The following is a 22,750-nucleotide window of genomic DNA, read 5'->3' as shown; positions in this document are numbered from 1 at the left end:
CCTTTTCCTCAAACAAGGGCCAGCTAGCTAACAGGTCTATACTTCCCCAATTATTTTCTGGAATCTTTCTGAAATTGTGGTGTTACATTTGATATTCTCCAATCCTCTGGTACCTGTCCTGACTCCAATAAACTGTTAAAGATATTCACATCCACTATGGATATCTGCTCCATCACCTCCTGCAATACACATATTATCTGGCCTTGGAACTTTAACATCCTGAAACATGTCTAGCTGTTTATTCACTTCCTCTACTCTTACTTGGATCTCTTCTAAAAGCCCGAGATAGATACTCTCTGCTATTGGAAGTTCTCCTGCTCACCCCTGAGATAGATACTCTCTGCGATTGGAAGTTCCCCTGTCCTCCCCTGAGATAGATCCTCTCCACTATTGAAGAGCCCGTGCTCACCTCCGAGAAAGATGCTCTCTGCTATTGGAAGTTATGCTCAACCCTAAGACAGATACTCTCCACCATTGGAAGTTCTCATGTTCACACCTGAGATAGATACTCTCCACTATTGGAAGTTCTCATGTTCACCCCTAAGACAGATACTCGCCACCATTGGAAGCTCTCATGTTCACACCTGAGATAGATACTCTCCACTATTGGAAGTTCTCATGTTCACCCTTAAGACAGATACTCTCCACCATTGGAAGTTCTCATATTCACACCTGAGATAGATACTCTCCACTATTGGAAGTTCTCATGTTCACCCCTAAGACAGATACTCTCCACCATTGGAAGTTCTCATATTCACACCTGAGATAGATAATCTCTGCTATTGGAAGTTCTGCTCACCCCTAAGACAGATACTCTCTGCTAGTGGAAGTTCTCCTGCTCACCCCTGAGATAGATACTCTCTGCGATTGGAAGTTCCCCTGTCCTCACCTGAGATAGATCCTCTCCTCTATTGAAGAGCCCGTGCTCACCCCCGAGAAAGATGCTCTCTGCTATTGGAAGTTCCCCTGTCCTCCCCCTGAGATAGATCCTCTCCACTATTGAAGATCCTGTGCTCACCCCCGAGAAAGATGCTCTCTGCTATTGGAAGTTCTGCTCACCCCTAAGACAGATACTCTCCACCATTGGAAGTTCTCATGTTCACACCTGAGATAGATACTCTCCACTATTGGGAGTTCTCCTGTTCACACCTGAGATAGATACTCTCCGCGATTGGAAGTTCTCCTGCTCACACCTGAGATAGATACGCTCTGCGATTGGAAGTTCTCCTGCTCACACCTGAGATAGATACTCTCCACTATTGGAAGTTCTCCTGTTCACACCTGAGATAGATACTCTCCGCGATTGGAAGTTCTCCTGCTCACACCTGAGATAGATACTCTCCACTCTTGGAAGTTCTGCTCACCCCTGAGATAGATACACTCTGCCATTGGAAGTTCTCCTGTTCAGCCCTAAGATAGATACTCTCCGCGATTGGAAATTCTCCTGCTCACACCTGAGATAGATACTCTCCACTATTGGAAGTTCTCCTGTTCACACCTGAGATAGATACTCTCCGCGATTGGAAGTTCTCCTGCTCACACCTGAGATAGATACTCTCCGCTATTGGAAGTTCTCCTGTTCACCCCCAAGATAGATACTCTCCACTATTGGAAGTTCTGCTCACCCCTGAGATAGATACACCCCGCCATTGGAAGTTCTCCTGTTCACCCCGAAGATAGATACTCTCTGCGATTGGAAGTTATCCTGCTCACACCTGAGACAGATACTCCCTGCTATTGGAAGTTCTCCTGTTCACCCCCAAGATAGATACTCTCCACTATTGGAAGTTCTGCTCACCCCTGAGATAGATACTCTCCACTATTGGAAGTCCTGCTCACCCCTGAGATAGACACTCTCCACCATTGGAAGTTCTTCTGCTCACAACTGAGATAGATACTCTCCACTATTGGAAGTTCTCCTCTTCACCACTGAGAAAGATAATCTCGACGATTAGAAGTTCTCCTGTTCACCACTGCGATAGATAGTCTCCACTATTGGAAGTTCTCCTGTTCACCACTGAGATAGATAATCTCCACTATTAGAAGTTCTCCTGTTCACCACTGAGATTGATACTCTCCACTATTGGAAGTTCTCCTGTCCACCACTGCGATAGATACTCTCCACGATTGGAAGTTCTCCTGCTCACCACTGAGATAGATAGTCTCCATTATTGGAAGTTCTCCTGTTCACCACTGAGATAGATAGTCTCCACTGTTGGAAGTTCTTCTGTTCACCACTGAGATAGATAGTCTCCACTTTTGGAAGTTCTCCTGTTCACCAGTGAGATAGATAGTCTCCACTATTAGAAGTTCCCCTGTCCTCCCCCTGGATGATCCTCTCCACTATTGAAGATCCCGTGCTCACCCCCGAGAAAGATGCTCTCTGCTATTGGAAGTTCTGCTCACCCCTAAGACAGATACTCTCCACCATTGGAAGTTCTAATGTTCACACCTGAGATAGATACTCTCCACTATTGGAAGTTCTCCTGTTCACACCTGAGATAGATACTCTCCACGATTGGAAGTTCTCCTGCTCACACCTGAGATAGATACTCTCCACTATTGGAAGTTCTCCTGTTCACCCCCAAGATAGATACTCTCCACTATTGGAAGGTCTGCTCACCCCTGAGATAGATACACTCTGCCATTGGAAGTTCTCCTGTTCACCCCTAAGATAGATACTCTCCGCGATTGGAAGTTCTCCTGCTCACACCTGAGATAGATACTCTCCACTATTGGAAGTTCTGCTCACCCCTGAGATAGACACTCTCCACCATTGGAAGTTCTTCTGCTCACACCTGAGATAGATACTCTCCGCTATTGGAAGTTCTCCTGTTCACCACTGAGAAAGATAATCTCCACTATTAGAAGTTCTCCTGTTCACCACTGAGATAGATAATCTCCACTATTAGAAGTTCTCCTGTTCACCACTGAGATAGATAGTCTCCACTATTGGAAGTTCTCTTGTTCACCACTGAGATAGATAATCTCCACTATTAGATGTTCTCCTGTTCACCAGTGAGATTGATACTCTCCACTATTGGAAGTTCTCCTGTTCACCACTGCGATAGATACTCTCCACTATTTGAAGTTCTCCTGTTCACCACTGCGATAGATACTCTCCACGATTGGAAGTTCTCCTGTTCACCACTGAGATTGATACTCTCCACTATTGGAAGTTCTCCTGTTCACCACTGAGATTGATACTCTCTGCTATTGGAAGTTCTCCTGTTCACCAGTGAGATAGATAGTCTCCACTATTAGAAGTTCCCCTGTCCTCCCCCTGGATGATCCTCTCCACTATTGAAGATCCCGTGCTCACCCCCGAGAAAGATGCTCTCTGCTATTGGAAGTTCTGCTCACCCCTAAGACAGATACTCTCCACCATTGGAAGTTCTAATGTTCACACCTGAGATAGATACTCTCCACTATTGGAAGTTCTCCTGTTCACACCTGAGATAGATACTCTCCACGATTGGAAGTTCTCCTGCTCACACCTGAGATAGATACTCTCCACTATTGGAAGTTCTCCTGTTCACCCCCAAGATAGATACTCTCCACTATTGGAAGGTCTGCTCACCCCTGAGATAGATACACTCTGCCATTGGAAGTTCTCCTGTTCACCCCTAAGATAGATACTCTCCGCGATTGGAAGTTCTCCTGCTCACACCTGAGATAGATACTCTCCACTATTGGAAGTTCTGCTCACCCCTGAGATAGACACTCTCCACCATTGGAAGTTCTTCTGCTCACACCTGAGATAGATACTCTCCGCTATTGGAAGTTCTCCTGTTCACCACTGAGAAAGATAATCTCCACTATTAGAAGTTCTCCTGTTCACCACTGAGATAGATAGTCTCCACTATTGGAAGTTCTCCTGTTCACCACTGAGATAGATAGTCTCCACTATTGGAAGTTCTCCTGTTCACCACTGAGATAGATAATCTCCACTATTAGAAGTTCTCCTGTTCACCAGTGAGATTGATATTCTCCACTATTGGAAGTTCTCCTGTTCACCACTGCGATAGATACTCTCCACTATTTGAAGTTCTCCTGTTCACCACTGCGATAGATACTCTCCACGATTGGAAGTTCTCCTGTTCACCACTGAGATTGATACTCTCCACAATTGGAAGTTCTCCTGTTCACCACTGAGATTGATACTCTCTGCTATTGGAAGTTCTCCTGTTCACCACTGAGATAGATAGTCTCCACTATTGGAAGTTCTCCTGTTCACCCCCAAGATAGATACTCTCCACTATTGGAAGTTCTCCTGTTCACCACTGAGATAGATAGTCTCCACTATTGGAAGTTCTCCTGTTCACACATGAGATAGATAGTCTCCACTATTGGAAGTTCCTCTGACCATTCCCATGTAAATGTAGAAACAAAGAAGCTATTTAGTAATCCTGCCATTTCACTCTCATTGTCCACCAACTCTCTGGTGCTATTTCTCAATGGGCACACACTCCTCTTAACCCTCCCTTACCCCTTATACATTATAGTTTGTGAATGTCTTGCTTTAATTTTCTTGATTATGTACTTTTCATAATCCCTTTTGGCCTGCCGAGTTATTTTCTTTACCTCGTTTCTGCTTCCCGATATATAGATGCCATCTGAAATTGTGCCAGCATCTGAAATGACACCTTGCTAATGATTGCTGCGAGATGGTTCTTCCAGAGCCACAGACAGTATGTGCGTTGTGGTGTTGACGTCACGATGTTCGTCTGAGGTCGGAGAACGACATTAATTATCATCATTTCGCCTGACTGCAAACCATTAATGACTCCAGATTGAGTTTGGTAAAGCGAGAGATAATGTTCCGCGTGGCAGGCGGCACATATCGCGCCCTGATGTTGTGTCGCAACGTCTGTATGGGACTCGGTTCTGGTGCTTTCACCATTCCTGGTTGGGAGTCGCTCAGTATCTGATCCATGTTTATATAGATACTTCCTGTCCTCGTCATACACCTGCTGCAGAGATAAACATGCATCACCATATTGCATTTTCATTCTGCAATGGATTTCACTGGGATTCACACCCTCACTTCCCAAGAAACGGATGACAGAACGTTGCTCCTCCCTGGTGCATGCTTCGAAGGGAGCCGCCATCTTGGAACTGCTCCACTGACATCATACGCTCAATGTAGCCAGATCTAAAACAGGCAAAACATTACTCTTACCCATAGATATAACACGTCATCTACAACTACACACATTACATTCTCAAATTTATATCGCCATTTTAAGGTTACATATTGACTGCCCCTCGTACATGTATATGTACGGACCTCTGGTAGCATGTACATGTTTCTGCGTTGAGCCTGTGGAGTAACTGCTGAAATCTATCTGTCTGGGTTCTGACATCTTTGTTCTTTCCTCGTTTCACACTTCTTTCTCCTTTTTTTTCACAATTCTCTTTGATTATTCTAATTCTTACTTTTTCTGCTCTTTCATCTATTTTACTCTCTATTTCTCTCTTTCATTGTCTACCTCTCGAAGGAGAAGTGAATTCTTGCAGAAATTTTTCTGTAAGGCCCACTTGGCTGCACCTGGATGGGTTTGAGGGTTGTGGACGAGCGGCTGAAACCCAAATCCAATCCAGGTTCTTCCTGATGACTCCATCTTTGCTCTTTACTTCTTCGGGTTCCTTATTGGTCGTCTGTTTCATAATGCATATGTACATGTTTGCTTGCAGTGTTAGTGTGAGAAAATTCTGATGATATCCGAAGACTTAATAGCTCAGTGGGCTGTCACCGTGTAAGTGATGAGATCCTTGGGTTTGAGTCCCAGGTTGAGTCAGAATGTTAAAATATATATATATATATATATATATATATATATATATATATATATATATATATATATATATATATATATATATCATATACTGTACATATGTATTTAAAGAAGAAGCGCTTCCACCCAAAAGGAAAAACTAGATTGACTCCGCAAATTTGAGCAAAAATGCGAGATCAGACCCGGTCTCAGGGCAACGTTTCACCGGCTTTTCAGGGGACTTCGTCAGGCAAAATAGACCAGTCTATTGTGCCTGATGAAGCTGGCTGGTGGTGGGCTCTTGACAGAGGAGTCCAAAGTGAGGGCCGCTGGGTCGGTTACTTTGAGCAGCTGTACCAGGCTGATCCACCTGCTGTTGAGTTGGATGTCAGGGGTGTTACTATCCCTATTGCTGACCCTCCAATGAGCTGTGATCCACCTTACTTTGAGCTGTGTTCGGTGATCCACCGTATCGGTTGAAATGGGGTAAAGCTCCAGGGATCTATGGCATCCATGCTGAACTTATCAAGGCTGGTGGAAATGATGTACTTGTGTTGTTAATGCAGTTCTGTGTTCTGCCTGGAACACAGGCATCATCCCAACTGACTGGAAGAGGGGCCTTGTTGTGCCTCTCTGGAAAGGGAAGGGTGTTCTCCAGGACTGCAACAATGACCGAGGGGTGACACTGCTCTCAGTACCGGGCAGGTCTTTGCTCGGATAATTCTTGAAAGGGTTCACCACCATCTGCTTGAGCACCAGTGCCAAGAGTAGTCAGGGTTTACACCAAAGAGGTCAACGATTGAACGTATCCTTGCCCTTCTGGTCCTCAATGAATGCAAACGAGTTTTGGCCAGGGCTGCTTGCAGCCTATGTTGGTCTCTGCATAATGCTTCATTCAGTGAATCGGGATGTCCTCTGGAGGATTCTTGGTCTTCATGGGGTGCCACCAAAACTGATCGATCTGATGTCTGAACTCTACTCTGGTACTGAGAGTGCTGTGAGATGTGGTGATGCCATCTCTGACTTATTTCCAGTTGTTACTAGAGTTTGTCAGGTGTGTGTACTGGCTCCCACACTTTTCAGTGCTTGTATGGACTGGATTATAGGGAGGATGTCAGAGAGTTCAAGCTGCAGTGCATAGTTTGGGAATGTCAAGATCTCTGACCTTGATTTCGCAGATGATGCAGTCATATTTGCAGAGACTCTGGATATCCTTTTGGGGCCCGGGAGGTGCTGAACGAGGAGTCAGAGCCACTGGGTCAAAACTAAGATCCAGGCTTTCAATGACATCTTCGATGCTGCTATCTTGTCTGTACCTGTTTGTCGTGGGGATGTTGAGGTCACTGAGAGATTCACTTACCTTGGCAGTGATATTCATGTCTCTGCTAGCTGTGAGCCAGAGGTCAGTAGCCATCTGGCTTAGTCCTCGGGAGTCATGGATTCACTGGATCATGGGGTGTGGCACTCTCAGTACCTGTGCAGGAGGACGAAAGTCCAAGTCTTCAGGTCTTTGGTGCTTCCAGTCTTACTCTACGGATGTGACACTTAGACTCTGACCAGGGATCTGAGATGGTGATTTAAATCCTTCGGTGCTAGATCTCTTCAGAGAATCCTTGACTATCGCTGGCCGGACCTTGTATCCGATGAGCGGTTGCTGAGAGAGACTCAAATGAGATTTGTTATCTGCATAGTCTGTGCGTGTCAGCTGCGGCTGTATGGACATGTGGGTCGTTTTCCTGATGCTGATCCTGCTCACCAGATTCTCTCAACGAGGGAGCCTCGTGAGTGGTGGGGGCCAATGGGCCGACCACATGCCTCATGATTGGTTGCATCACGTTGATCACCATCTCAACGAGATGGGAATCGGCTAGGCATCTGCCTGGTGGATGGCCAGATGGAGGCCCCCGGAGTACTGGCGGAAAATGGATGTTGCGACGCGCTGCTCCAGTGCATGCTCCCATACCTGACCTGACCCTTCTCTCGATACAACACTGTTCTTCACCCAGGTTGTCCCACCTACTCTCCTTTTCTCTTTCATTTCACAACTATAAACCCTAGAGCCTTGTATATCCTTGTGTAAAAGTAAAATATATTCAACTCCAACGTTCGGAAGAAGGAGGAGCTTGATACTAACGTTTATGGTGAGGACTATGATATGTAGCTGCAGTAAATGATTGGTTTAACGAGGAGATAAATTGTAGGACAGGATTGTCCTGTCATAACGACATAAATCGAAATAAATCTCTGATTATTTAACGACATAAATCCAATTTGTTTCGGAATAGAAAACTTAACAAGACAGCATACTGAGCAAGATGAGCCCCCCTCTCCCTGCTCGTCCCCCTCCCCCAGAGCAACAATTTGAGAAAGAAATGTTCTTTAGAGGAAGTGGAAACACAGTTTACCCCGTTTTAATGGCCTTCTAATTACTGGACAAGTCTCAGCAACCATTTGGAATTGTTCCGTCCTTTTTTTAAACACGGGTTAGTGGTCCACCATGCCCCACACACATGATCGATTTACTCAACCTAGCAAATCCTATTAACTTCATGAATTTACCATGTTAGCCACTTATCTCCACCCAGATTAAACTTAAGATAACATGTATATACCATTCATGTTAAATAACTTGTTTAATGATCTTCACTTGTGTAAAACGTTTGCTAAATAGTAATAAACATTTGTTCCTCTTTTTTCCCCACCCGTGGAACCAACTTTCACACTCTTTTCAATCTCATTCTTCCCTCCAGGTGTTCACCACCATCTCAGGTCATCCCCAAACCAAAACCATGATCTTTTCTACCATCGTTAACCCTCCCTAAGATCTCTTCTTTCCAAGTTTGCAGTTTTTCCTTCTTGAGAGGCTGCGGCTGTATCCATCCGGTCCACCCCATGTGTCCTCCCCTACTTCACGTTCTTCCCCACATCCTTTAACTCTCGAAGTCTCAATCTATTTTGTCCCTCACACCCTGCTGTTAGTTCCCCCCTCCCCCTCTTTCCACTGTTCCTTTTGTTCTGTTACATCGTGATCTGTCGTATGTTTTAGCTCCTCCATGAGTCTCGACGTTGTATACAAATAATAAAAAAGGATTCCCACGAAGGTCTCATTTCCTTGTGAACAACCGAGCCCAACGACACCACCCCCCCCGCACCCCCTCTTAACAATTGATTTTACGTTTTTTGAAGCAGACATTTGATAAGCCCTTGAAAGACAAGCAAAGATAATTCCTTTGTTGTGGCTCAATGTGTACTCACTCATAAGATTGAGTAAAACACAAGATCTACTCATAGGATGGCCTACAGGTACGCACACTCACCTCTAACCTGTCTAGCCTGGCTTCAAATCTTGACCCAGCTATGAGCTGTCATCACCCCCCCCCCCCCCCCGAGATAGAAATTCTCCACTGTAAGGCGCTCCCACCTGGGGATTCATCAATGTGTGCGCCGTCCAATGGCGAGACATTAAGCCAGATATCCCATCTGCCGGTACTGGAGGTGTTCCCATAGTGTCTTTCGCAGAGAGTAGAATTATCGCCGGCACCCTGAACAAACTGCGAATTCCTGCCCAAAACCAATTTCAGTCAAACGTCGGGCCTGGCCGGCAGGTTCATGAAAGACATGGGCCAAAAACGTTCCTCAGTCGACCCCACAAGTTGAGAATGATTGGGACCATTAAATAAATAGTGGTAAAGGCAGTTGACAGGCCCGACCGCGCGGTTATTCCCAGATTTACAAATTAAATAAAATAGCTTCCAAAGTTTGTTTTTGAGGCACATGGAAGCGCAGGACGCCGCCGCAGCACAGCGGAGAGCAGGCCAAAAAGGGACAATGGCAGCAGAAAATGGACAAACAAACAGCACAGAAAGAAGGGAGATAGATAGAGCAGAGGAAGAGGAGGCAGGACAGGTAGATAAACAGAGTGTATTATGTGTACGGAGTAAGTCGCAGGTATGCGGAGCTTCGGGTCAGACACGAAACAATATATAGATAGGGCCTTCGGGAATCCGGAACAATGTGTCCTTTTGAACCCGATTTCGATTCATCAGCTTCCTCTGACATGCAGTCCTCCATCCTCCAATCACTCTGTTTTCCCACAATCTACGAGGTATCAGTACACGTGCACGAGAATCTGTACGGATCATTCTAAAAGTCTACGAGAGGTGTTCAAAGAGTTGTCGGAATGAGTTCTGCCACACCACGTGACTGAGGGTAATAAATAACGTTCTGTTATGGCCGACTTTATTTTTGACAAGACCTGATGTCCTCAAAACTTTCTGGATGCCCTTCATAACTCGTATACACCAACGAAGACCAAATGTTATTTTTGCCCCCAAACAACTTGACCTTTTGTATCTCATCCACCGCCTGGTCTCAATCACGGTCTTGATTTGTCTATACAACTTGCTCTGTGACGTCAACGTCATGATGTTCCTTCACAAGCATCGTTCTCGGAACCTTCAAGATTCAGCGAAGGTCGAGGGCCGTGACGTAAATGGACGAAGTGGTTTATCAATCGTTCAATGATGGATGGCTGGTGCATTTGCTCGTTTGTGATCTCGCGAGTCTATTCTTTTTCAATGAGCGAGACCGAGGTGAGAGCTCGACGGGCAAAGCGGGTCGGCCCTCTCAAGGGGGTCTACATCTGGGGTGCCCCCATCCCCCGCTCCCACCTCTGGAAAATGTTGTAAATGTAGACTTCAAATGCTGCAGTCTGGACCATTTTGAAGGTCCCATTCATATGACTGCAGCTGTGAGGTGTCATTCATCGGTTCATGTCACTGCCTTTTCTGCATTGGCATCGTGAAAATAAGGTGAGAATTTGAAAAGCCGGTAGAGTGCACCCTTTGCTTGACACAACAAATCAAACAAAGTTCAGAAATACAAAATGTTTGCCCAATCAATAAGCCCGAAACATATGGCATTTGGTAAATGGCTCGTGACTCGATGACATCGTCAAAATATGGGTGTCCACAATTAGCATGCCTGAAATAACAAACATCTTGGACAAAAACTGGATAATGATACGAGGGGTTCATGTAAGGGACATTTCCAGAGCCACACTAGCTGTGTAGGTCCGCTGTGGGGGAAATTTCTTTGTGCGCAAAACAAAAAAAATAATTAAAAAAAAGCGAAATATGTGAAATATATATATATATATATATATATATATATATATATATATATATATATATATATATATATATATATATATATATATATATATATATATATATACATACATACATACCGGGCGTAGTGGCGTGCGTCTGTAATCCGGCTAATCGGAGGCTTGGGTTGGAGGATCCCTTGAGGATGGGTGCTCTGCGCTGGGCCGCGCTATGAGAGGGTGCAGATCAGCCCAGAATCATGGCGAAACCCAATTCTTATCCCTGTGTCGTAAGAGGCGACCAGGGTTGCGTCAGGAAGGGCATCCGGCGTAAAACCTGTGCCAAATCAGTATGCGGATCATAACGGATGATCCGTTGTGGCGACCCCTAACGGGAGCAGCCAAATGACGAACAACAGCATATTATATATATATATATATATATATATATATATATATATATATATATATATATATATATATATATATATATATATATATATATATATATATATATATATATATCCTGCAGGTGAACTGAATGCCGGACAACCAAATCGCTGCACCAAGTGGTAGACCCTGTGTTGCTTGTGTGAAATTGGTGATGTGTGGCTGAATCGCCATGCCACATGGGCAAATTGTACAAGCTTACCATTGTGACGTGTGTGCGAATCATACAGGTGAAAGCCACGAGGCACGGGCGAATCGTATGAGCAGATCAGTTGCACGGGCAAACCGCCACAACACATGGGCGAATCATGCAGGTGAACTGCCGCGTCACGTGAGCGCATCGCTGCACCACGACCCATGTTGCGAGTGTGCGAATCGGGCGACTCGTGGGTGAATCCACGTGAGACCCACCCTCAGTGGGTGAAACTTCACAGGTGTGCAAGTTCAGATTCAGAAGTGGCGAGTTGACCATCACAGGTTTCGAAGATTGTTTGTGACGATCACGTGACATCTCATAGCGAACCGGCGAAGCACAAAGGTGAGTAAGGATGCCTCCACAGAATTACCAGGAAATGTAAATAAGTTGCATTTTATCACACGGGGGGTGGAATGTGAAGAATTCATCAATAATTGGATCTCATAGTTAAACTTGAAAAAAAACATTTTAAACTTGGACACTTGGGAGAGCACATACCTCCGCCATGTAATGCCCGATCCACGAGAACATATTGGGCCCGATACATTTTTGAAATATCATGCTATATATCGTTTATGACCCCCCCATCTCTCAGTGATGAAGAATGACCTAAAAAATTAAATAACCCTCGTATCTGTATCCGGATTCGAATCTTCACCAAAATCGAAACAGTTCGTTCTTGTCACCCACCCAACAAGTCCACCAAGTTTTATCCAGATATGTCAACAACTTTTTGAGATATCCTGCACACAAACAAACATACACACAAACAAACAAACATACAGAAAGGGGTGAAAACATAACCTCCTTCACCATTGGTGGCAGAGGTAAAAATTCAAGTTTCATTTCCCTTTTGAAGTTCAACGTCGTTATTTGGTAAAAAGGTCACATATCATCTTTCAATAGATAACTTTATGAACAACAACAATGTGGTTTATCACTTTTAGTTTCCAGAATGGGTCATATTTTAAAAAGTTTTTCCTGTCTTCAAATCTTTCCAAAGTTTACAAGAGCCAGAGCATCAAACCAATTAATACTGCAATAAAGTTATTAATTTAAAGCATTAATTACAAATAGCGGAATTTATTGAATTCAGGTAATATGCTTTTGTGAACACAAGACGACATGCCGAGATCGTAGAACAAAGTCAGGATAAGTATGAAGTTAAACTCTTGAAAGACAAATAGTTTGAAGAACACACGAAGAAGCGACAACGAACTGAAAGACAACCGGACGACTCAAGTCAGATATCTTGCTTGAGTGCCATTCGTGCCATTCCACGAAACATCTGCTGCTGGATTTGACCCGATGGGGGTTCAATCGAACTGAAGCTACTGTCATGGTGCAGTGCCAGCAGGGGGCACTGCATCTTAGAGCACGCAGCCCTTCAGGCGGGGACGTAATAAGCCGGCCATCTCACCTGCAATTCGGCCGCGGTCTCTTGGATGTTCACGGTCCCACGGTTTCTCAGAAACAGCAAGCCATTATTGGCCCGGACCATGACAAAATTCCCACCCGAGAGGTTGAATGGAATAGTTAAGTTGGAATAAACAACGTCGGTGAATGGAAATGAGCGAGAGGAGGTGAAGTAATAAAACAAAACAAAAAAAAATTATAAAAAGAAGTGAACTGGATGATGGACACAGCAAGGAGGGTGGTCGAGATTTGGAAGTTTGGGAGAAGATGGCGAAAGGGGAGGATAATGAAGAGGCACAATGCACCATACAGGGCTACAGGTGGGAATCAGGGGAAAAACATGTTTTATGGTCACACCACCTGAAGCACTACTCCATGTACACTCGTTGCATCTGTTCTGTTCTCACATATGGCAGCTTGGCTGCTGGGTAGCTATCATTTCTTGGAAGCACAGCTGCGCCACTGATGCTGTGTCCCTCTACCAGTACCACCCATCCATCCATTGGGCCCATACTCCGTGCAGAGCGTTGGTGCTACTTAAACAGTCTCCTTGGCTATTGGGTACAATCCTGGACAGGTCACCACTCCGACACAGGATACCAGAATGCTGACACTCATTTTGCCAACCTCGGAAGGATGACAGGCAGTCAACCCCACCTGGTATTAATTCAACAACCGAGGGGGATTTGAACTCAGGATCCGAGCATCCCAAGCCCACCACCCTAACCATTAAGCCAACACCAAGCATTCTACCAGTACAACGGAACTCATTTCACCAACCTCAGAAGGATGACAAGCCAAGTCAACCCCACCTGGTGTTAATTTAACAGCAAACGGGGCTCAAACTCAGGACCCTAAGATCCTAAGCCAGCCACCCTAACCACTAAGTCAACACCAAGCTACTAGTTGTATGAAACGGAGTTACCTACTCAAAGGACCCCACCCTCGATGCAAGTCTGGAATCCCCTCTGAACCAGGTATGGTTCAGTTTTACCCCTTCGAGGAAACGCCTGTAAAATTACAAGTTCAAAAGAAAGAACAATCCTCTTTTGCACTTTTGGAAGAGGCAAGCAACCAAATAAGATGCAATCAATATTGCTCGAGGGTATAAGGTGCAGCCATGTTCCTACTCCGCCATACAGGGTCTCCGATCAAGCTCAGTGCGTTCATTCTTGAACCATGATGGCACACCACTTCATCGTAAACGATGACCGAAGTCCACTGAACATGGTGTTACTTTCTCCATCTCAATTTTTTTTGTCCTCAACTCATGTGGGACTCTTTAAAAATAAAGTTCAACAAACTGCAAAGTTTCACAGCAAGTTTTGCCAAAAGGAAAGTTGTCACAAGAGCTCGTTCATGCCTGATAGACGCTTTAGATCGATTAATCATACACCGTTGTCAAAGGTGCGATGTTACTGTTCAGGATATGACGTATAGGGTTTTGTTTTATAAATCTGCAGAGATTTAATGTATTATTATTTATTTTAAAATTAATTTGAAGAACATTTGGACAAATTTCTGAGTTTGCGTCAGGGGGTCTGTGACACCACCCTCCACCTTCCGTAAAGAATAAGAAAAGTTTGAGTCAAGTTCATGACTTCTCGTCGGGAGAAAATATAAAGTCTTACCCAACGAGTTGTTCAACAACTGATCGTCAGCAACTACCAATGGCAGTAAATAAAGCAAATGGATAGTAAATGGGACCACAAGTCTCCTGCCGAAGGCACGGCGCGCTTGCTGTAGTTCACAAGTGGTTCAAATATATATGGGGTCTGGATCAGTCCAAATAGTCTTCCTGCGGGTCAACGATCAGGGCAGGGAGACATGGTCGGTAACAAATTGTCGATATATTGTGGGTTTAGACGCAACAAGACGATGGTTGTAGGGCAGAACGATCTGCTTTGCTTTATCGAACGCTGCGTTTGGACCGAAACACGAAACACACGAGTAACCGTGCGTCGAACAGATGCTTCACGCAGCCATTACTGTTAGATGGTTGAACGGAGCCCAAGGGGATGTTACATTAGGCGACTCATGACCCGTGATAGAGGAATGCTGAACGGATGCTTCCAAGTGGCGCCGATTGACAGCTTGAGGGACGCAGGGACAGGCAGGGAAAATGGGGGAATTCATCAGAGCTTCAGAAATGCACACGGAAGACCAGCATCACAATCGCAGGCATAAAGCAGGCGCCACAAACCGAACAGGTGAGCTCCCCATCACCAACCACACAAACCAACCCTCCGTCACAACCCGAACAGGCAAGCCCACCCTCACAACCTGCACCAGCCAGCCCTCGGTCAAAACCAGCACAAGCGAAACCTCCATCGCCACGCACACAAGCCAACCCTCCATCACAACCAGAACAGGCGAGCTCTCCATAACCACACACACAAGCCAACACTCCGTCACAACTCGCACAAGCCAACCCTCCATTGCAACCCAAACAGGCGAGGCTTCCGTTACATCCTGCACAAGCCAACCCTCCGTCACATCGTGAACAGACGAGCCCTCCATCACAACCCGCACAAGCCAACCCTCCGTCACATCCTGAACAGGCGAGCCCTCCATCACAACCCGCACAAGCCAACCCTCTGTCATATCCTGAACAGGCGAGCCCTCCATCACAACCCGCACCAGCCAGCCCTCGGTCAAAACCAGCACAAGCGAAACCTCCATCGCCACGCACATAAGCCAACCCTCCATCACAACCAGAACAGGCGAGCTCTCCATAACCACACACACAAGCCAACACTCCGTCACAACTCGCACAAGCCAACCCTCCATTGCAACCCAAACAGGCGAGGCTTCCGTTACAACCTGCACAAGCCAACCATCCGTCACATCGTGAACAGACGAGCCCTCCATCACAACCCGCACAAGCCAACCCTCCGTCACATCCTGAACAGGCGAGCCCTCCATCACAACCCGCACAAGCCAACCCTCCATCACATCCTGAACAGGCGAGCCCTCCATCACAACCCGCACAAGCCAACCCTCCATCACATCCTGAACAGGCGAGCCCTCCATCACAACCCGCACAAGCCAACCCTCCATCACATCCTGAACAGGCGAGCCCTCCATCACAACCCGCACAAGCCAACCCTCCATCACATCCTGAACAGGCGAGCCCTCCATCACAACCCGCACAAGCCAACCCTCCGTCACATCCTGAACAGGCGAGCCCTCCATCACAACCCGCACAAGCCAACCCTCCATCACATCCTGAACAGGCGAGCCCTCCATCACAACCCGCACAAGCCAACCCTCTGTCACATCCTGAACAGGCGAGCCCTCCATCACAACCCGCACAAGCCAACCCTCCATCACAACTCAAACAGACCAGCTCTCTGTCACAACCAGTGAACGAGAGCCATCCATCACAAACAACACCACACACACAGAATCACAATCCACACACCACAAATCACAACCGATACCACACACCCAGAATCACAACCCACACACCACACACCCAGAATCACAACCCACACACCACACACCCAGAATCACAACCCACACACCACACACCCAGAATCACAACCCACACACCACACACCCAGAATCACAACCCACACACCACACACCCAGAATCACAACCCACACACCACACACCCTGAATCACAACCCACACACCACACACCCTGAATCACAACCCACACACCACACACCCAGAATCACAACCCACACACTGCACACCCTGAATCACAACCCACACACCACACACCCAGAATCACAACCCACACACCACACACCCAGAATCACAACCCACACACCGCACACCCTGAATCACAACCCACACACCGCACACCCTGAATCACAACCCACACACCGCACACCCTGAATCACAACTTGTTCACTAGAACACACACAAACAAATCCAACCAATCAGCACAAAGCACATGAACGGTTCGATTCCTGCACCTTCCTCATCCCACGTTCACCTGGTGAACTTTATCATAGTTTTAAATTAACGAATAATAATTGTTTCACCAAATACACCGTTGACATCACTCGATTAAACAATGATTAACGCACGGGTAAAGGAACGATCCACCTTCATTTACAAACATTACATCATTACACCTGAACAATCAGAGGTATCTATGGAAACTGATAAACTCGGCGAGCTCTTGATGTAATCAGTCTTCATTGTAATTGTGATCACGTGATCCATCAGCTGGAGCAGGATTAAAAAAAGACAATTTTATATTTTCAAATCAAAGTGATCGAGGCAGCACCGGAGGAGGTCTATCGGGGAAAGAGCGCACACCATCAGGAAACGCGAGTGAGGATCATTGACCGGGTGATTGTGACCTACTCCCCACCCTCGTCCTTTGGTCGATCCGAGAGAAGACCTCACGGTCGGCTATACAAGCACCGGGTACGAGATACCATTTACTAGTCCTTCGGATCCATTCATTGGGGACGATGGGCTGTCACAAAATCGGTAACTTTCCCAACCGAGCGTCATGGGTTGTCCCCGCCGGGTCGTCAATCCGGGTGCCCCGCCCGTCATGTCCAGGCAACCCAAGAGGTCTCACCCGCTATCGTCGGAAGTTACGTCTCGACCAACGGATGCCATTAAATGAAACTACCGAGATCGCAAGTGGCAAAGAAATATTTCCAGGATATAATTATATATTTAAAAAGAAGACCGCACGTGACCCAGGATCAAAGTGGTCACAAACGTTACGGTCTTGTCCCAAATTCGCTCTCGTTAATCACGGATCGTATTTAAACAACCATTACACGCACTTTGGCAGCACCGATCGATCGCGTGTCCGACCGATTGGTCCCAATCAAGCACTTGGGTCTGGAAGTTATGAACACCTTCTGGGGGGAGGGGGGTCCGAGACGGTCATTTCGTACCGTTGCGAGTCGGTGCTTCGTCTCTGGGGGCTCGAGCGAGGGTCGCGGGGTGTCGAGGACTTTGCGTGGTCTCTTGAACAAGTCGAACGGGTGCCGGCGCGCATCGGGCGATGGTCGTGCAAAGTGGTGGAGGATCCAGGGAGTCGAAGAGAGGGTTATGATCCAGTGGGTCTCGTCAGCGCATCATGGTCGTGCTCTCCATCCCACGAAGGTAACTTTCGTTATCCAAGATCCAGATCAGGCGCACGGAACACTCGGTCTGCGAGAGCGTGACCCTCGGATCGGTGCGGACTTGTCGTTACGGACGATTCGGCATTGAGCATCAGCTTGAAAAGCTTCTTCAAATCGTGGATTGTTGGCGGCTCCTCCGGTCCCCAAAATGCTCCACTTGGAAGGCAATAAATAGGGCCAGAGCTAGAGGCGGGGGAGAACAAAAGTTTCAGCGAGTCCCGCAACTTCAAACTTTTCCCAGCACGTGCACTCGCCACCCGCCAATCTACCCCAGTACTCGGTACCTCCCCACCCCTCCGAACACTTCTCCCAACCCTCCTCTCTTCTTCTTGTTCTTCCTCCTGCTAAATCGGGATGACGTTTCGAGCGCAATAAATCATTGTTTCGGGAGCAGCGAGCCCAGCACCCCTCCGGAGATAGAGCCTCGACCGTGCTCGCAAACTCTGCGAAACTTTTCAAAACTTTTTCCTCCTCGAGCTTCAGACTTCGCCCCGCGTGGAGCGAAGACTCATTGCGGCTTATATCGCTTTCTCAAATCAGCCTCGCCAATTCCTCCTGCTGCGGCGTCTCGCTTTCACGTCGACGTTTACGGTTCGGGCAGTGAGGACTTAGGTATTACTGGTGTCAGAGGGTGGGAGAAAATCACAGGGAGAGTTTGCGGGAGGAGGTGGGGTTTTGGTGGTGAGGGGTGGAGGGTATTATGCGGACGGTAATTAAGTAAGTTCGTGATCCCATCTGGAACTCTTGCGGCCGGGCAGGAGCACTTTGCGAGTGAAAAGTTGGGACAACTTTGTTGAAGAAGCAACAGAAAGTTTCCTCGCAGGCTATGTGAGCCGTTCTGGGTCGCCACCGCTGATTGCAGGCTTCGTGTCCGAAATGAGGAAACTTTTATACTTGGAAACGTTTCCTTCGTTCGTACTTCAAGACAAGTCGGTTACAATATATATATATATATATATATATATATATATATATATATATATATATATATATATATATATATATATATATATATATATATATATATATAACTAGATCCAGTGGGGAAATGGTTGGAGCATCTGCTCTGAGCCTCAGAAATCAGCGGTTGAGATCCTGGCTGGTCATGCAAAAGACTTTTGAAATGGTACGTGCTGCATACTTGCTTAACACTCAGCATTTAAAAGGTTAGAGCTCTGATTTGGCTGGGAAGGCAATGGCCAAAACCACCCAGTAGAACCTTGCCAACTTACTGTAGCAGCACCAATGCTCTGTAAAGAGTACGGTGCATCAAAATTACATATATTTTTCGACAATCCAGGCTGAAGCCGCAGCTGCCACTCACGGGCGAGCATCTGTAACGCGTTAAGGTCTAGATTTGCTCGCTGCCTGTAAACACACTTTGATTCTGAAGGTTCTGCTCGGGCACAAAGCCGAAGCGTGTTATTTTATAGTGTATTATATGGTCCGGGGTCTATAGGACGTGCGGGACAACCGCTCGGAGGAGAAAATGCACACCACTCGGACAAAATGAATTCGTTTTTGAAAAATATATTTATATTTCGCCTTGAGATGAACCCAAACACACAACGACGACAAAGAAAATAACAAATAACGAGAAACATTCGTGTAGTCCGGAAAGGTATCGTGTTCATGGTATTTGATGGTTATTGCACTGTATACAACGTCTGTATTATACACAACATCGCAGGGATGTGATCATATTATGATCAGATGGAAAGGAACCACAGCAAACTCCCAATGTAACCGAATGGTTACCGATCGGACATGTTCTTGTATGCCGTTTAACCACTAATTTTCACTGTGGTTGATCAATTTGTGGTTGCAACCTTTGGTGGTGACGTTAATAAGGTCGTGGTGGTGGTATCGCTGGGCCATCATGAGAGTTCAACATAGAGGCGGAATAATTAAAATACGATGAGGTTGTCCTCTTGGATATGCGGCGAGATGCTAGTCCGTTGAAGGTGCCAAAACCACCCGCGGACACACGCATCATGTCTGATGTTCTTTTGCTTAACCTCCCCGCTGCCTTTGCTCAGTTTGAACCTGCAGACATGTCCGCGTGGGCCGGTGGAGTCAGCGGGACGCTGTGGGCCAAAAAGGGCCAATTATACAGGGCAGATAAGGGAACCACAAAGCGTTTCATATTTTACAAACATAATTCACAACAATTATTCCAACATCGATAAATACTTTACGTTCCACACAGAGCTTCCCAAGATACATTGACGTTTCCACGTTGACAACAAATGGCTGCCAATGACGTCACATATGGTTAAATGACGTCACGTATCATCATCACCAATAATAATAGCACCAAACCAATCCTAATGGTATTCTAAACCAAACGCTGGCATGCAGCCGCTACGAGATTTCCATGGCATAATACATAGCTATCATGGTATACATTGCACTGTTGCATCGACAGAACACTCAAAGTTTGTGATTCTTCTGGCACAGGTATCCACTCAATTGATTACCTTGATCGGTTGATCGTGCCTCTGGCAGCATATCTTGCTTGGTACAAATACAGTACCATGATTCCTCCTGCCTTCTCTGTGCACACTCTGGCAAAAGCTGGTCCAGATCTTTCTCAAATTTGAGGACAACAAAAGATTATCTGCAAAACTGTACAAACTCCAATCGAGTTCAAAATTCCAGTGTATCTCAGCTATCTAGCTTTTGTATTTGTAGAAGGAGCTTCCACAAGTCAGTACCATGAAGAACCATAACCCAGCAGGGGGGTAGGTAGGCAGTCAAGGTCATGTAAGTTTGCAAAAGTTTACATTAAGACGAGAGAGTGTGAGAGTCAGTGTCAGAGTGAGATATAATCTTCAGAATTCCTTCTTGAGTTCCTGATTCAATGACCATCCGGATCATTTGCTGGGCACCGAACGTACATCATCGAGGTTTCAACCGTTCAATCCCAAAACCTCTCCGAATGTCGCTTCCACAACCTTGTTGTGTCCAAGGGTCATACAATCAGGTGCACAGAGAGAGAGAAAGAGAGAAAGAGAAAGAGAAAGAGAAAGAGAAAGAGAAGGAGAAGGAGAAAGAGAAAGAGAAAGAATATCCTTTTGCGTAGTTTAACATTGCAATTAAGAACTTTGGAGAATATCAGACAAGATTATCAGAGCATTGCCATAGCACATGACACTTGTAGGTTCAAATACACTCAAATACTGTCAACTTCTCTGCTCTTTGGTACAAAGGGCAAATCGTTATATTGCATGCCATGCATTTTGGCAAAGGATCATTTGAAGATGAGATATTTAAGAGGTCAGTCCGTGCTGTAGATTGAGCAGTATGGAAATGGAAGGGAAACGGAGCGAAGGCAGGACACCAGGTCGGCAAAATGTCCAAGTCGTTCTATCTAGGTGTCATTTGAAAACTGCTCAATGTAATGGCTTTCTGAGCTGCATTATTTACATGAATGCATTATGGCTGTAAGCAATTCGAATTGGTATCTGTACACGTATGGAGACTATGTACAACAAAACCGAGTGACGAGGATGTCTGAGTTATATCAATAACAAGGTAATCAACTCAATAACGACTCGAGAGAAAATATAACTTGCAAAGGAGTTTCTGCTGCTCGTGACCACCTGGCGAGTTCACGTTGACAATTATAGGAGCTTCAAACAAGTTGTCCTGATTCTGTCTTCAGGTGTTTCCAGGTTCCTTTGGCTTCTTAAGCTTCCCATTGTTGGTTGTCAATCTTCAGGAGCATGGGGGTGAACCCTGCAAAAGATGGTACGTTAGAATGCAAAAGACATCAATCAACATGAAGACCTATAATCTGACAATGTGCTTTTTCTAAAAGTTTTTGGTATGGCTGGCATCAGTCTTGGTCTTTTGGAGGAACCACCATGCCACTGCTCACGGCATGGTCATACTTCAGCATGACATGACATCCTGCATGATTGCTGCTTCAGGAACAGGGAATTACCTGACAAATTGTGTCGTCCTGGGATGGATGTTAAGCTGGGCGTCTGCTCCGCTCACATTAGCCGGTGGACAATAAAGGTCTGACGGTGTCTTTTATGAAGAGTGGGCGATTTATCGCCGGCATCCTGAACAAATTACATATAACTAACCAAAATCACTTTCGGTCAAACGGCAGGCCTGGCCAACTTGTTGGTGAAATTACTTTGGCCAAAAACCTTCCCTCTCCCACCCCTATCTCCTGCCTTGTTATATGGTTCTGTGTATTAGCTCTTACACGAGCCTCGACATGGTACACAATAAAACAAACAAACAAAAAAAACCTTCCTTGGCCGACCGCACAGGAAGGTGGAGGATAATTGGGGCTCATTGAATAAGTAGAAGTTAGGTTATTGCCAGCGATGTGTATTTAACTCTATCAAGTTTCCTCCTCGACGGAGTCCTGGCCTTTTGTTAACTTTTTATTCCAAACCAGGCACCAAAACATGTTACAAAACTTCCCCATCAGGTCCATAAAACCCCCTAAAAGTCTCAGTGATTGACTTCGGCTGAAAAAGTCTCAAGTTTTTGAGTTTACCCTATCATAATGGCACAACCTAAATTGTTTGCGACTCAGAAAAGTATACCCCACAAAAACCTGCAACAACACAAATGACATGCAATATAGTATATTGGTGAATCCTCGTGACAATGATAGGTCGACGTAATGACACGCGTATTGTCATTGCAGAAATGTCCAACGATAATTCGATG

The 22,750-nt window shown here is 45.9% G+C and overlaps 2 protein-coding genes across 3 annotated transcripts in view; both read right to left on the bottom strand.

The window, feature by feature from the left end:
• Positions 1 to 18,660, bottom strand: part of LOC147008859 (protein Wnt-5b-like) — a 124,461-nt gene extending 105,801 nt beyond the window's left edge. Inside the window, exon 1 of the mRNA XM_085864197.1 lies at positions 17,822 to 18,660. Within this exon, the coding sequence (XP_085720323.1) occupies positions 17,822 to 17,925 (104 nt within the window). The 5' untranslated portion in view covers positions 17,926 to 18,660. The remainder of the gene's footprint in view (positions 1 to 17,821) is intronic.
• Positions 18,661 to 19,598: 938 nt separating this feature from the next.
• The window catches only part of LOC147008854 (ERC protein 2-like), a 498,963-nt gene continuing 495,811 nt past the window's right edge, over positions 19,599 to 22,750 (bottom strand). For both annotated transcript variants that reach the window (XM_085864636.1, XM_085864633.1), the window contains exon 21: positions 19,599 to 21,793. The gene's annotated coding sequence lies outside the window, so the exon portion shown is untranslated. The remainder of the gene's footprint in view (positions 21,794 to 22,750) is intronic.

This window comes from Eptatretus burgeri, chromosome 18 (assembly GCF_056783735.1).
Source record: "Eptatretus burgeri isolate ZD-2024b chromosome 18, Ebu_testis_v1, whole genome shotgun sequence".
NCBI classification, from domain to species: Eukaryota; Metazoa; Chordata; class Myxini; order Myxiniformes; family Myxinidae; genus Eptatretus; species Eptatretus burgeri.
The sequence above is the reverse complement of the archived record's forward strand: the minus strand, read 5'-3'. Positions and strand labels throughout refer to the sequence as shown.